Source organism: Neurospora crassa, linkage group IV (assembly GCF_000182925.2).
Source record: "Neurospora crassa OR74A linkage group IV, whole genome shotgun sequence".
Lineage (NCBI taxonomy): Eukaryota > Fungi > Ascomycota > Sordariomycetes > Sordariales > Sordariaceae > Neurospora > Neurospora crassa.
In genome coordinates, this window is record NC_026504.1 from 102,526 (window position 1) to 118,054 (window position 15,529).

The 15,529-nt window shown below is 45.4% G+C and overlaps 4 protein-coding genes across 4 annotated transcripts; 2 read left to right on the plus strand and 2 right to left on the minus strand.

Annotated features, from left to right (window-relative positions):
- The first annotated feature begins 993 nt into the window (after nt 1-993).
- On the plus strand, nt 994-3,605 carry NCU16720 (hypothetical protein). The gene is made up of 2 exons (XM_011396049.1): nt 994-1,613; nt 1,717-3,605. The coding sequence occupies exons 1-2, from the start codon at nt 1,133-1,135 to the stop codon at nt 3,516-3,518; spliced, it is 2,283 nt and encodes a 760-aa protein (XP_011394351.1). The 5' UTR covers nt 994-1,132; the 3' UTR covers nt 3,519-3,605.
- A 1,049-nt stretch (nt 3,606-4,654) lies between these two features.
- NCU09663 (Axe2) lies at nt 4,655-6,295 on the plus strand. Its single transcript, XM_953636.2, has 3 exons — nt 4,655-5,381; nt 5,511-5,590; nt 5,658-6,295. Exons 1-3 carry the CDS (start codon nt 4,961-4,963, stop codon nt 6,048-6,050), a joined length of 894 nt encoding a protein of 297 aa, XP_958729.1. The 5' UTR covers nt 4,655-4,960; the 3' UTR covers nt 6,051-6,295.
- Nucleotides 6,296-6,456: 161 nt separating this feature from the next.
- NCU09664 (acetylxylan esterase) lies at nt 6,457-7,417 on the minus strand (the record flags this gene model as incomplete). Its single annotated transcript, XM_953637.2, has 2 exons — nt 6,734-7,417; nt 6,457-6,639 (listed from the first exon to the last, which is right to left on the minus strand). Exons 1-2 carry the CDS (start codon nt 7,232-7,234, stop codon nt 6,457-6,459), a joined length of 684 nt encoding a protein of 227 aa, XP_958730.1. The 5' UTR covers nt 7,235-7,417.
- A 2,056-nt stretch (nt 7,418-9,473) lies between these two features.
- Nucleotides 9,474-10,472, minus strand: NCU09665 (hypothetical protein; the record flags this gene model as incomplete). The annotated part of the gene is made up of 1 exon (XM_953638.1): nt 9,474-10,472. The coding sequence occupies one exon, from the start codon at nt 10,470-10,472 to the stop codon at nt 9,474-9,476; it is 999 nt and encodes a 332-aa protein (XP_958731.1).
- Nucleotides 10,473-15,529: the final 5,057 nt, after the last annotated feature.

Here is a 15,529-nt window from a genome sequence, read left to right on the forward strand (position 1 = left end):
AAAAAGTAGACCAGTACGATTGACAAAGTAACTGAGCTGGGCCCCCTCTGGGATAGTTTCTTGTAACTGGCGTCTTCCGGCTATGCAAATAGGGCTCTACTACTCCCTTCCAGTTGCTCTACGTCCCCTGTTCGATTCGCGATAGAGACCTTTCCACCTCCTCTTTTTTCCCTTCTCTTTTTCTGTTTTTTTTTCTCTCTCCATTTTATGCTTATTCTTTCATATGGACACTCTGGTCATCCTCCAGATACCTGAAGGTATCATTGTGAGTGGGGCTTTTGCTGACATGGAGGATCAGATCTGGTGGAATGGGCTGGTGGGGGACGGGGAATTCGAAGGAAGACTTTCGTTCATTGCGGTCGATTGATGATTGAAAGAGGAGGAAACTGCGCCCCTGGGGCCTGGGTCGGAGTCGGAATGGTAAACATGATGGATGTTATCTAAGGAAAGAACACACCACATACATGGCCACGACGACGGGAGTGAGGGCGTGGAAGGCGTTACTCATCAAATCGGTAACACCATCACCAAACACACCGGCACCCTCCACACCAAATCTCATTTTACCGTCGCCTTTCCAACCACCCGATTATACCACTAGGTAGGTAGGTACCTCTAGGTGGCTTACCTTATCCATCCAGTATCTACCTGGTACCTATGCTTTACTCGAATTCATTTTCTTCCACTTCCAATTCAACTTCAAGCACATCATCCAGGGCTCGACAGTGGCCGTTGCCCACTTCTCCTCATTGGTGCCCTGGATAACCCCGGCCCGGGACCAGTGGCCGTCGGGCACCAAGCCACCACCAACACGTGGTGTAGAGGTCGACAACAGGAACACACAACACTGCCACCCGCCACTGGCGGCCTGGATTCATTCATTTGTAGTGGTACGTGACTGGGGCCACATTGACAGCAAGATGCCTACCTCTAAATGCAACTCTTTATGTTCACGAGACTCCTCATGGAGTCCCCATCAACTCCATTTACTAGGGTCATTACCTACCTACTGTAGGGGTGGCAGGTGACCCTGACCTTAAATCTCCTCTTCTCGCTTTCTCACGGGCTTCAAGATCCGCGCCAAAAGCAGCAACATGCACATGGCGACCACAACACCTCACGATCCCACGCAATGATTCACCTGAAATCCATTGCTCTCCACCCCTCACGGGCTTCAAGATCCGCGCAAAAGGCAACAACGTGCACACCAGATGCACACGGCGACCACAACGCCTCGCGATTACACACACTGATTTGTTCGGACTGTACGAATCTGGTCATCCAAATTAATACCAGACCCAAGTCATCCATCAAGGGTATAACAAGATGGCGTACTGGCTACTATGAATTCACCTGGAAGACGGTCCAACAACTCCTCGATGGCGATGCATATCAGAAGTGCGACCTGTGTAAGGCGCTTGTCGCTGTCGTTACGCTGGACCGGTTGAACGAATGTCTACGAACCATACAAGAGACAGAAGAGCCAATTCTTGTCCAACCGTTACATACAGATGATATCTGGGCAAATATCTGTGACCTTCCGAAAATAATTTATTGGGCAACATTCATCCTCCCTCAGAATTTTGAGCAAATCCGGTTTCCAATTTGGCGAGGTAGGTAACTATCTGCAGTCCCGTCTGTCTCCCATAGGTACCCTTTGTATGGTGTTTTGTTACTCGCACTGAATCTAACACTTTGTTTCCTCCTACACTCTAGAGCTTGACTCGGAGAGAATACCCCTAAACTCGCCAACCTTGGGCAATGATAACACCGACCCTCAATCTCCATCCCGACAAGTGCTGGCTGAAACGGAATCTTTATTGCAATCGCCTGAGGGTGTCTCGTGGGCGAAGGCTATTCTGGACCCCAGTCGACCAACGCTTGTTGCTCAAATAAGGACTTGGCTGTGGGGATGTGTCAGTGATCATCCAAAGTGTAGAACCGCGCTCTCTGGGGAAATATTTGGACTTGATTCCCAGAGCCCATCCTTGGATGCGAGCAAGCTACCTTTCAGGGTCATTGACGTTGGGCCTCCAGGATCACTTCTTGTCAAACTTGTCGAAACCACAACAAAAACGCCCAGAGCCCCCTACGCTGCGCTAAGCCATTGTTGGGGTCCCCCAGACAAACAACCGCTCAAAACAAAGCTTGATACGGTACAGGATCACATACACTCGGGTATCCCATTTGATCGCCTTCCACCAACTTTTGCGGACGCTGTTTGGGTCACCAGAGAGTTGGGAATCCGCTACCTGTGGATCGACTCTCTGTGCATCATTCAAGACAGTGCGTCAGATTGGGAAACTGAATCACAGAAAATGGGTTTCATCTATGAAGGGGCGACACTCGTATTGGGAGCAGCGCACGCCCGCGATTCTTCCGAAGGACTCTTCAAAGGTCTTCAAAGGCCGGACCCAAAGAAAGTCGTCAAGGTTTACACGGACATGGCACCCTATGCGACCTGTTTTTATACTGTTCCGGAGTGGCCATATGTCATGGAACTTGAGCCGTGGAACAACAGCCGCCTGTCCACACGCGCTTGGGTGATGCAAGAATTCACCCTCTCCCGCCGCTTTGTATGGTCCGAGAAGAACTCACTGCACTGGGTATGCCGAGAAGAAATGGAGGGGGAACCCCACCTCGATACGTATTATTTTGACATGATCCGTTCGTTCGGCACGCTCACCCGCATTTGGCATTTCTTAGTAGATGACTATTGTAGAAAACAGCTCACTTACGAGACTGATAGACTGGCTGCCCTTCATGGTATCGCCACAGCCTTCAGATCTTACAGGAAAGATCAGGAATATCATTTCGGCATATGGCTAGAAGGACACGACACGCTTCTTACGCTGTTTTGGAGCGTAGAGAATCTCTTTGCTGACTCACCCGCAACGGGCCTCACCGGAATCCCTTCTTGGAGTTGGGCATCTGTAGCTGGCAGTAAACGCTTTGGCTACAGATTCACGGGGAAGACGAAGCCATTGTACTGTTACGACGACCGCGGGATAACTGCAAAAAACAACGGAACCGAGCTTCACTTTTGCGCACCGATAGGCGTGGTTCAGCTTTGTGTGAACTGGGATTACTTCCAGGAAGTACGAAAATTCGCGAGTAAAAAGGGTGTTGAATCCACAACGCGTTATCGAAGGATGTCGATTTACGTCGAAACCCCAAGTTCCAAAAGGACAGGTTCCGCAGAAACTGATGCAAGTAACGCGGTGAGATTTGGGCGCCTCACCCTCGACTATACGATTGACGTTCCCAGTTGCCCTCCACCGTCTGACTTCACGCGTCATGTCATTCCCCTTATTAAATTCGCCGATGAGGAAGACCGCCGCGCCGAATACATGCTCGTCGTCGAGCCCGCAAACAAGGCCGATGGCAGCAAGGCCTACCGACGTGTAGGAATCGGCTTTATTAGGAGGGAGACGGCATTCATAACAACCGACCGCGCGTGGAGCTGCTGGGACAAGCTTCTCGCCGAGATGAAGACGGAGGATATCGTTCTTGTTTGACACGGTACTACCTTGCCGCAATGATGAGCAAGGGCATTTTGCATCAAATTTATGTCTCAGGTTGTTGTCGATTTGCGTCGTTTTGGTGCGGGAGAACTCCATCTTGTCATGTTGTGCTGCCAGGTATGTTTTGCTCTTGCGCCCTTCTGAACCGTTATTTTACTTCTACCTATTTCATTTTGCATGTTTCCTTGTGTGGTTTTCTTTCTTTTTTTTTTTTTTTTTTTTTTCCCCTCCCGTTGGTGTTGCCGGCGGCAAAGGTTTGGTGGGGAGAGGAGGAAACCAAAACGACGTTGTTGGGGAAACCTCCTCCCACTTCCGTCTTCATGCCTGACCGATTGCCTCAGATTCAGATCTACGGGCGTCTTTGTCGGACATCCGTGGCATGCGTTAACAATTCCTGCATTGCATTTCGATCCAAACACGTTCCCAAAGCCAGGGGCATGTAGGTATACAACGGTGTCTTCTTTCTTCACCACTTCCATTCTTTTCTTTTCTTCCGCTTCTCTTTAACCGATTCAAGCATTCTCACCTCCATTGTACCAATACACGTGATACTCTATGCTCGAAAACTTCGACATAAGTCCTAGGAATGGTAGGTATGTTCGTCGTTGCATTCCTTTCCACTTCTCGAAAAGAGTCGAGCGGGAACATCCGAAGTCCGCGTGCCTCGGCCCACCGCACCCATGAATGACACTCCCGTTCGGCTCCCCGCACCCGGCCTGTCTGTTTTAGTGTCAAGCACAAATTGCTCCGTCGGGATCTGAGACTGTCCGATCAGGGGTCATTACTCGGCGGGACATTTTCCAAAAGAGGATTAATTTGCGAATGAGAGTTTCGACTGTTGAACGCTTTGACAGCATGCATTATCCGAACCTAAAATGGAGGCGTCAAAACGTGGGAAATGGCCATGTAGCACGGCATCCATTCAGGGAACCAGGATCAAGCTGCCCTTGGCGGGCTGGAGCGGGAGGTAAACACCACATCTGGTCCTAAGGCCGCCAAAAGTGTTGGACAATAGCCCCGGCCGGTCTTGCCGACGAGATCTTAGCGAACTTGGCTGTGTCTTAGCAGCTCCACAAAGGATGGCGGTCTCCCCCTGTTGAGTGGCATGAGGGCGGGCCATTTTTTGTTCCTGCTTCCCGAAAGCCTCAACGAAACCCACCTGACCACACCCTTTTTGTGCTTTCCGTTCCCGCTTCTTCTTCTTCTTCTTCTTCTTTTTCTCCTCTCTTTCCCTTCTCTCATCGTCAAAGAGCTGTACCCACGGACACGACAAGGCAGCCTCTATACGGTCGATCGGGACAACACGAGAGCCTCAAACTCACTCACTCACTCATTCACTCACTGCCTAGAGGTAACTCCAGTCACTCACCGACACCAGACCAGAAAGACCGTGCCCCGTTACCACAGTCAACCAATCTCGTATTATTATCGCCAAAATGTGGACAATCGTTGCCCGCTTTGTCGAGGCCGCCGCCTCCGTCTCCCACTACGCCCGTGATGAGCCCTGCGCGACCGGCCTTCACATGATCGTCGCCCGCGGCAGCACCGAAGATCCCGGTCTCGGGCGGATCGGCGTTGTCGCCCGGAACGTCTCCCAACTCATTCCCGGATCGACCATTTCGGCCATCGACTATCCCGCCACTTTGGAGAACTATACCACCTCGGAGGAGAAGGGAGCCATGGGTTTTGAGAAGATGCTCATTGAGTACCATGAGAAGTGCCCGGACACCAAGGTGGCCCTGCTGGGTTACTCCCAGGGCGCGCATGCCATGATGGACTCGATCTGTGGCGGAATTCCTGGAGAGGGCTCGGATTATCAGGCTAGCAAGGGATACCTGGAGGTGTTCAACGAGTCGGGTATGTGTTTTTTTTTTTTTTTTCGCCCACTTCCCTTCCTCTCATCCATCATCTTTGTGGTCAACAACTGGGGACTTGCAAACCTGGCCCGAACATGACATGAAGCTGACATGAGACATTGAACAACAGTCGTTGCGGCCGTCGCCTACGGTGACCCCAGCCACACAGCGGGCGCTCCCTGGAACCTTGGCACCAGCACAAAGACTGGCGTAAGTCTCTCCCTTTGTTCCAGCTCCTCCATTTCCCCGATTCACTGTATTGACACCGATACCCCAGATCTTCCCCCGCAACAACACCGCCTCATGCCTGCCCTTCGCTTCGCACATCGCCTCTTGGTGCGACACGGGCGACATTTACTGCGATTCTGGCTCGTCTCTCACCGTGCACGGCAGTTACTTTGCCAACTACACCATGGATAGTGTCAAGTGGATCGTTGAGAAGTACAAGGCCTCGGGTGGTAGCTCGACCTCCACTGATTCTACTCCCTCGTCCACGTCGACTGGCGTTGCTGTCCCCACTGGATCTGGAACGGTCACCGGGGGCGCGACTGCCAGCGCTTCTGCTTCGGGCAAGCCTGCTGAGGGTGCTGCGGTCAGCGTGAGGGGATCGGTTGTGATGGTTATGGCTGGTGTTGTTGGTGCTGTCGGTATGGGTCTTGGTCTCTTCTAGAGCTGAGTGGATGAGTTCAGGTTGGGAGGGCGAGTGGAAGAGATTGACCTACAAAAAATGGATTGGATACCTCTACGAGTAATGATCGGACGGGGGCACAGGATATATGCCTTTAATTTCTAGTACAAATTCCACTTCATGAACGCACTTATTACCTAGGTAGTGTAGAGGTAGAACTGATCTTGGATTCAAATCAAGTTTGGTTAGACAAAATACATGAGAGGTAGTCCCGTCTTTAGGGCCTGGACCCTGCATCACATCATCGTGCTGTGCATCTCCCGTATTTGGGGGCCATGCATCAAGCATGCTGTCCAACACCACATGCCGTAAGCACGAGCCTCAGCCACATCATGTGCATGCCGTTAACTGTCAATATATGTGCAGGATCTGGAACCCAACCCTCAACTCAAGCGGCATCCACCAACTTCTTCACAAACGCCAACGCCTGCTGTCCATACTTGTTGACATACTGCTGATGCGAGTTGGCATCATTGCCATTGCAGCAATACGGATCAGCCGAGTCGCAATAGCTCTGGATAATCGACGGACTCGCAGGGGAGCACTGAAATCCGCTCGGGCGGGCCGCAAACTGTTACACGAGGGCATCATCGTCAGCATCTTCACTGTTCTCTTCCGTCTCACCTTACTTCCCCTCCACGTTAATGAGGATTGCATCGACTTACCCCCTTCGCCCTACACGTCCCAACATTATACGGCAACCCCACCACATTGTGCGGATCCCCCATAAAGATCGCCGCCTTCACAGCCTTGAGTGCATTCCCCGTCAACGTCGCCCCCGCCCCTCCACACAGCGCATTATCCATGATCTGTCCGCCCTGGGAATACCCGACCAGCACGATCTTGGTATCCGGGCACCTGCTGTTCAAGTTCGTCACGGCTCTCACTACCGCCGCGGTCCCCTGCGAGGCACTGTTATCATAGGACACGCCCCCGCACGAGGATTGTCCGCCGCAGGCGGGGTACACGATGGCTTCCTTGGTGGAGCCGGGGTAGGCGGCGGCGATGCTGTTGACGAGGCCGGCTGAGGTGCCGTAGCCGGCCGGGGCGGTGGTCTCGCGGGCGCCGAAGATGTGGACTTTGGGACAGGATTGACGGTCTTGGAGAGGGCTGGCGGAGGCGAGGATGGGGATCTGGAGGAGAGCGAAGGTGGTGGTGAGTTTCATTGTGAGAGGAGGGATGGTAAGTTGTTGATGGGAATTGTGTTTCTGTGGCTTGTGGTATGTGAAGATGGATATTGGACTTCAGGGGAAGTCAACCTGAACCATTTTATACCTACTTGCAATACTCATCAAGTGAGGCGAATGGCCGGCATAACGGAATATAGAACGGGGGGATGGAAAATTCAGCGGGAAATCTATCTCCATCAATGATTTCACGGCTAATACTTGAGGATTCCGCGTGGCTTCGTGGTTCTGTTTCAAGTCCCTGTTACTCGTCCGATCCGTGGTAGATCTGCACCGGAAGTGGTGATTCCTTGCACGGAACAGCATCGAAGTGCCGAAATATAGATTGCTTTGTGGGGAAGGCACTTCCGTTGTGGCTAAATGCGATCCCCCATGGGGAAGCGCGATCTTGCCATTTATCCTAAATCTGTCATAAAGTCCTTACCACTTGTTACTCCAGTCGCTTAATCACAGATGGAAACAATAGAGGTACTGAGCATACAGGACACAACTTTGCATTTACCGGAGGGTAAAGGCATAAGTTCATGGACTGAAGTTTGATGAGATGTAGCGGAAAAGAGGACTCAATTTCTCATATGAAGATTGAAGGGAACAGCTGCTTTTACAGCCACCTCGATCTCGGTAGAGGGCATGTACAACCCACACCAAACGGTCGCAATCCCCATGGCCCTTCCCGTTGGCTATTAAGGAAACAAAGCGAGCACAAGGACCAAATTCTCGCTGAATCATCTTGCAGGCTTTTTTACTTTTCTTCTCTTTTCTTTTCTTTTCATTTCTTTTCCTTTTCTACTCGTATGAAACCTTCCACTTATCTCGATCTTCCTTGAAAAGCTCCTCCGTATGGTTCAATTTCAGATGTAAAGTAGGTATGCTTTGCACTTTAGGATTCTTGAGCCAGGACATAACATAAGGTAGGTACCTCTACCTTGGTCTTCTTCTTTTTGTTGACCTGGTTCGTAGCAGGCGTTGGAAACACTAGGTCCGGTCCTCTCAGATTAGGTACCTCTATCTCAAGTCATGCTGATCCGGCCGTTGATGACACGGACGAGGTGTTCGTGGCGCGGTAAAGTTCCTACCTCTAGGCTTTTGTCGGGGCCCGGCCGCTCGAGAGGTACTGCCTTGAAAGACTCGGACTTGCAGACGAAAACGCGCTCGCCCAATGCGCGGCTGCTGGTTCTGGATGAACTGTAAGATCAGACTAAAGATTTTAAGGAGGTTTTAAATGGGCTGGCGTGGACAGAGTAGATGTTAGGGGAATATCAATTGTGATAGGTTCCCTGCAGAACTGTGTCCGGAAATGATGTGTCGGAAAGCGAGTTGAGGAAGGAATATTGCCAGATGGGGATGCCAATCGCTTTGCCTTTGCCCTTTCCCTTTCTTGTTGGCTGAGTGGAAGGTGCATTGGTAGCTGTAGTCGAGTACGACATGATCTGAGGTGGTTCTTTCTGGGGTTTTAATCCTTGGACTTCTTCTTCCGATTACCTCCTCACCCCACTGAATCCTCCGCCGACCTGTGTGCCCTGCTGTGACGACTTGGCATATCTGATCGCCTCACCAGCACCATCTCGCTCGCACTAGAACTTCGGGGTTGTGCCTCCATGCTGGCATGCACCCCCAAGCTCCAAGGTTCGGTCGCCGCAACATGCGCCCCAACCATCACCAAACCCGAAGAAATGAGCTTTGCGTTGCTGGAACAACGGCAACAGCTGACTTCAGGCACATCCAGCAAAAGGCTGACCAAGAGTTCATTTTGCAGCGGAAAAGTCTGCAAAATCAAATGCAGCAATACAAGAAACCGGATTCTATGCTCGACCGTCATGAACGAACAAAGCTGTAGGAGCTGGCAACGTCAGCCATTTTCCGAACTCCATGTGAGCTCCAGTCCAACTCGAAAGCGCGGATAGTCGGCCGGGTCCGGGCAGCACTCTCATAACGCAACGACTCGCCCTACGTGAAAAGACATTGCCGAAGTCGGCCATTTCCAGCTCCAAGCCATGAATCGAGGCATGAGACGGAACGACTTTCACTATCACTGGGCGGAGGGAGCACCAACTTGATTACCCACGAAACTAACATATACCTCTACCGGCTTGGTTCCCCACGTTCGACGCCCAGCAGATTGTCACCATGGGATCACTGCAAATATTGACATTGAATTATTTTCATTTTTTGAAGTAAAACCCCGCGCACTGACACACACCAGACACTCGATTACCTGCTATGAACGCAGGCGTTGCAACTCGACCCACGTCTCCCTTTTCCTCGTCCGGCTGATGCAGTAAAGCCGCATCTCGCTACAAGTATCCAGGATCCTTCGAGCCAGCTCCTCCTTTACCTCGGTCATGGTAAGGTCTCTCATCGACGTGACATTAGCTGGGACATATACGTCGCCAATCAACACGGCTTTTACGTTTGTGTTGTCGTCTGATGGGAACCATCTCACACCCATCCTTGCCTCAAGACACTTGGCTGTGAGGATATCTTGGTATAAGGTGGGAGACCGTAGTTGTGAGACTACGGGCTCAGGTGGCGATGTGTGTGTGGTGCTCGAACTATCAGGAGTCTCAACTGCCTTTCCCTTGCCTTTGGGATCACTTGTGTCTATCTGGGCCCGCTTGGTGCCGCGGGACGAGCTTGAACCCTTACCTGAGCCTTCGTTCGCCGGAGGCAAGCGGAAGCTTACAGGTGTCTTACGGGGGGAGGACAAAGGCTGTGGGTTTGTCTCAGTAACTGCGGCCTCGGCCTGCACATGGTTGTAGTTCTGAGTTTTTGTGTGCGCAGGCGAAGGTGGAGGTTTTGAGCTGCTGGTACTTTCCTCCAGTGGTCGCTTTTGTGATCGCGGGTTGCGATTCTTTTTATGTTCCTCATTCAACCTTCTCTCCAGGTAACGGGCCCACCGCTGGTCTGGGTTGGGACACAGCTCCTCGCAAAAGGCCCGAAGCGGTTCTACTGGGCTTCCTTGGCCATGTGGGAAGTACTTCTTCCATAGCGCCGTGGTGATGTGGCACTCCATGGCACCCTGGGAGATCGGACTTCTGATTTCTTTGTTCTCGTAGAGTGTTCTAAGAGCGACTTGTTGCGCCTCCTGGGTCGCTTCCAGGAACTTGCGAGGATTTTTGAGCTCAGGCTCAACTCGGTAGAGCCCCTCCTTGACCGTGCCGTCAAGCATGTCAGTGACACGCTTGAAAGCAGGCTTCTGGTTGTCTTGGTGGTTCATCTTGGGGGTGGTTATATCTGTAACAGTGTCAGTTTGGGCATGGTATCTGGTAGACGATGTACTTACAATAGAGACCTAATGTTGAAACGTCTGAGAAGTAGGTATAAGCAAAGCTGGAAGCGTGGACTATATTGCTAGAGGCTTTGCTAGGACAACGATGGGCGCAGACTGTAGCTCGTATGAAAATGAGGAAAAATTATTGGAAGGAAACAATACCTATATAGAGGGTTGCGAAAAATCTGAACCGCACTACTTCTGGTGCCTCCCAGACAAGTGAAGTGAATGTACAGTCTCTTATACAAACGGAAGAGACACCAGTCACTGGCTCCGCTGTTCGACGGGCCTGCTAGAATCGATCGGTGCCTCATAACATCGAACGAAACAGTAACCTGTTATAAATATGGGCTTCCATAGTTCTTCCATTCCATTGCTAAGCAAAATGTCAAGTGGAAGGAACGGTGTAGCGCTTGGGCAACTTGATAAGGGTTTATCCACCTGGATGAGAGAAGCGGCTGGTCTTATAGAGATGGCGCAGACACAATTTGACTCATTTTCCGCGAGAGGCACGTTTGGAATAGCAAATACAGGTACCACTACCTCTACAGTTTCAGTTCATCCTGTGTCACTGTTATGTCAACCCAGAGGTATGGCAAAATCGCTAAACCTACAGGTACCGAAGCGGGAAACCCTGGGTGGCAACAAGCGTTGTCTGACAGACAATCAATGTTTAGAAAACAGTAACCGTTTTCCAGACATTACCATAGCGGAAAAATGCGTTTTGAAACATCCAATGTTCAGGCGGTACCGCCTCGACATCCAATGTTGATTTGACATCCAATGTTGAATACCCTATAATATAGGGGGTAAGCCCTATAACCAAAAAAACTTAGTAAAAAAAAAATCTGAGTGTTTTTTTTTTTCCTTCTTTTTTTCTTTTCTTCTCTTTCTTTAAATTGTTTTTCTCCCTATATAGGGTAGAAGGTTAATAGGGATTTTTAGAAATAATTTAGCCTAGTAGCCAAGTTGTTAAGATAAGTCTTTTTTTTCTTGAAGTTTTGAGTTCGATTCCCGTTCGTAGTCAATTTTTCAAAGTTGAAAAAAAAAAAAAAAAAAAAAAAAAAAAGAAAAAAAGCGGTATTACTTCTGAAAGTAGTCTTCTAAAGACCTCTTCACCTTCTAGAAATTAGAAGGTAAGGTACCTAGAAGACTACCTATTTTTTTACTTATAGGGCATTCAACATTGGATGTCAAATTAACATTGGAAGTTTTAGTTTGAGATAATGTGATTTTTATATCCATTCTTGGACCTAACATCCAATGTCGAAGGGCGCAGATTCTCAGTACGGTAATTATCTCCCAAACATTGATTATCTCCCAAGGCCCTTGTCACGGGGCGCGAGCAAGCACTAAGCTAAGACTTTGATTGTTGTACGAGGAACAGGAAGAGAATCCTATACGCGCACGAGAACTATGTAGGGTACGCGTGGGTCCAGTATACGGACCACAGCACGTGTGTACGTGACTGTTGTATTGTATTTAGACAGCTATAAGCTGGCTGTACTATTATAGTACAATACCTATTTATATATAGGAATATGGTAGTAATGCTTGTGATACTACCCTCTTCTAAAACGAAGCTCCTCTCTAGAAAATCCGTTATTATTAATAAAGTAGGCCCTCCCGACCTTCCTATAGCTGCGTTTAATTAAGTATTAGTAAAATTTCTTACTAAAATAGGAAGGTGCTTAATATCCGCTAGTATTTCAATTCCTACTTAGGGGCAGATTATTAGTTAAAATATCGCTAAATCCGACCTTCTTACTATAAGAACTATTATTACTTTTAATAATCTATTTATACGCTAAAAATTAGCCTAATTACTATATATAGAGAACTTTAATAGCTCTTACTATTACTAGCCCTACCGGGGGTACTATAGGGACGTTTATAGTATAGCGGTTTATAAGGACGCCCGTAGTTACTATTAGTATAAATTTAAAAAGTTTATACGTTTAATTCCTTACTATAATTCGTTTTTTTCTTTAAACGCTTAGTTATTATATATCAGGAGGCGAAGAGCTCGTGTACAGAAGCACCTCAGCGGCTGCTGCTCCCCTTCGTTAACCGACGCGTAGGATTACTAATAATAACGCCTATATTGGGTCGGGCTTATAGGAAGGATAATCCGGTACTATATTAAAGCGCTAAATTAGTACGAAATTCTATAATACTTATTAGTAAATAAATAGAGTTTATATAAGTATAAAAGAGGTTTAACAAAGTATAATTTATTATAATCAGTAATTATTAATATATTTTTAAATTAATCCCTAATTTACTATCCCCTACGTATAGCTACGACCGTAGTCACCTCAGCCTACCTTTCGCCTATATTCCTAATAAATTAATAGCTCTTCCTCCGGGAATTAAACTAATACTATCGAAATATATATACGTAGTAGCCGGTCTATCTCTCATACCGCCGAAGCTACTCTTCGTCCTTTTCGCGCTACTACCCTTATAATTACTATAATTAAAACGACTTAACTTCCTCTACCTTTATTATAATAATACTAACCTACTATAGAATTTATTGAAGAAGATAATAATAAAGACTATCCCCCTACGTTGCTCCGGGTTCCCTATTCGTACCCCTAAACCTCGGAAGCTAATAAGTTTATATATAAGTAGTAATTATTCGAATCTCGGTTCGCTACAATTAAACTCCTCCTTAATTACCTCCCCTCGTATATATCCTAATAGGAATAGTTCGCTTTCGTAAGCCTTACTAAATAAAACTTAATAGGAAACTACCCTCCTATCCCCGCCGGGTTTTATTATTAAAACTACCTTTTTTATAACTAAATTTATATTTCTACTATAACTTCCCTTACTACCCCTTCGTCGGCGGCTATTATTGTAACCGCCCTTTTATTAACTATAGCTATACTAGCCCGTACTAAATACTATTCTAAATATAATATTATTAAATTTATTAATAAAAGTTTTTTATAGCTATAGAATTACTTTTATAATATTAATACGTATTTTTAAAAATACCCCTGTACTTCCTTTTAATTTACTATTAGCTATATTAAAGGTAATCCTAAAAATATATAAATTAAATATATATTAATTCTCTATAATAAATTTAAGTATAATATTATTTGTAATATACCTACGTAGAGCGACCTCCGTACCTTCTTAAAGACTGAATATAATAGTAATACCTAGGCTATTAAACAATCCGCTCTTAATAAATTTAAATATATATAATAAAGCGCTTCGGAAACCGTTCGTAATTTCTATAACCGCTATTATACTAAAGAATTTAATTTATTGTACAACCAACCGGAATATATTTAGGTCGTTACTTAAACTAACCAATTATACTTTCTCTTTAAATAAGGTATCCTTTCGACGGCTAATATTAATATAATAAACGAAGTAATAGTATATATAGAACGGCTAAAAGGTTTAAAGAATATCGAATTATTCGTATTGTATTACTAAAATTAAATATCTTTAAAATATAATCTATTATTTTTTTCGTCTTTGTACCCTCCTACTTCCTCTTCAAATATCCCTTCTCAATCGTCCCATAGTAATAACCCCTCCGATTTTTCCCGTTACTCCCCTACTATTTTTTAAATAAATTCTAATTTTATTTATTCCCTTTATTATTAGAAAGGCTATATATATAACCGGTATACCTAACTGAAATTACTAAATACCTACTATAAATATAGTATAACGGGCTATTTTGTAATAGCGTACCTAAACTAAGCCTATTATAATTATAATTAAATTGGTTATTTAATATAGAATTGCCCTATTCCTGTAAATACCCTTTTATATAAAACGAATATTAAATTAATTATAATTAAAATAGTAGCCGCAATTACTTAGGATAATATAGGTAAATTATAAATATATTTAAAGATAAGGTTGTTAATAAGGATTTATAGAAATTAGTAGAATATATAAGGGTTAATAAATTCGAGTGTAAAGTTAAACTTAATTAATAAATATCCATTCCTATCGAATATAAAAATTAATCCGGTACCCTATCGTTTTATTAATTTCTCCCTTCAACCTATTCCTATATACAATATAACTACCTATCTTATTAAAATATATAATTCTTATAATACTAAACGGATAAAATAAATTACTTTCACTATAATTAAATCTCTAGCCGTAGAAATTATTTTTAATTACCCTTAACTTTATAAGTAGAATCCTAATATTAATTAGTAATAATAATTATTTCGGTTTCGTATTAAAGCCGGCAATCTTATATTAAATATAGTACCGGCGGAGGAAGTATATAATACTATAATTATTCTAATAGAATTATAATAGGATTTAATTCTACTATTAGACCCTTGGGAAATAATAAAAGTAGAAGAAGGTTTCTGCCTTCCTGTATATACGAATATCCTATTCGAAATCCCCTTTTCCTTAATGTTAAAATTCGTAACCCTACCTATTATAATAGAATTAGCCGAATTGCTTCTAATCCTTACCCCTCCGGTAAAGGTTTTTTAAGTAGTATTTAATAGTATTTACCCTACTTTAGTACCCCCTGCGGAATTAACGCTACTATAACCCTTAGAATTATTAGAGGAAATAGAAGACGAACCCGCCGTCCCCGAACTAATTATTCTATTAAAATATAAAGAATTCCAATTAATATTCGAAACTTTAGCTATACCCCTACCCTAATATAATTAGTTAAAGTATTATATTAATTTAATCGAAGGGGAATCGGCGCTTTAAGGACTAATTTATATATTAAATATTAAAAAATTAGAAGTATTATATAAATAATTAGTAGAAGTACTTTAGAAGGAATAGATTTATCCTTCTATTAGCTTAGCGGGCGCGCTTATTATCTTTATTCTAAAGAAGAATAAAAAGTTAAAGCTTTATATTAATTTTAGGACGTTAAATAAGGTTATAAAGAAAAATTATATAGCGCTACCCCTTATTTAGGAAATTCTAAATTAATTATTGTTAATTAAAGTCTTTATAAAATTAAATTTAAAGGACGT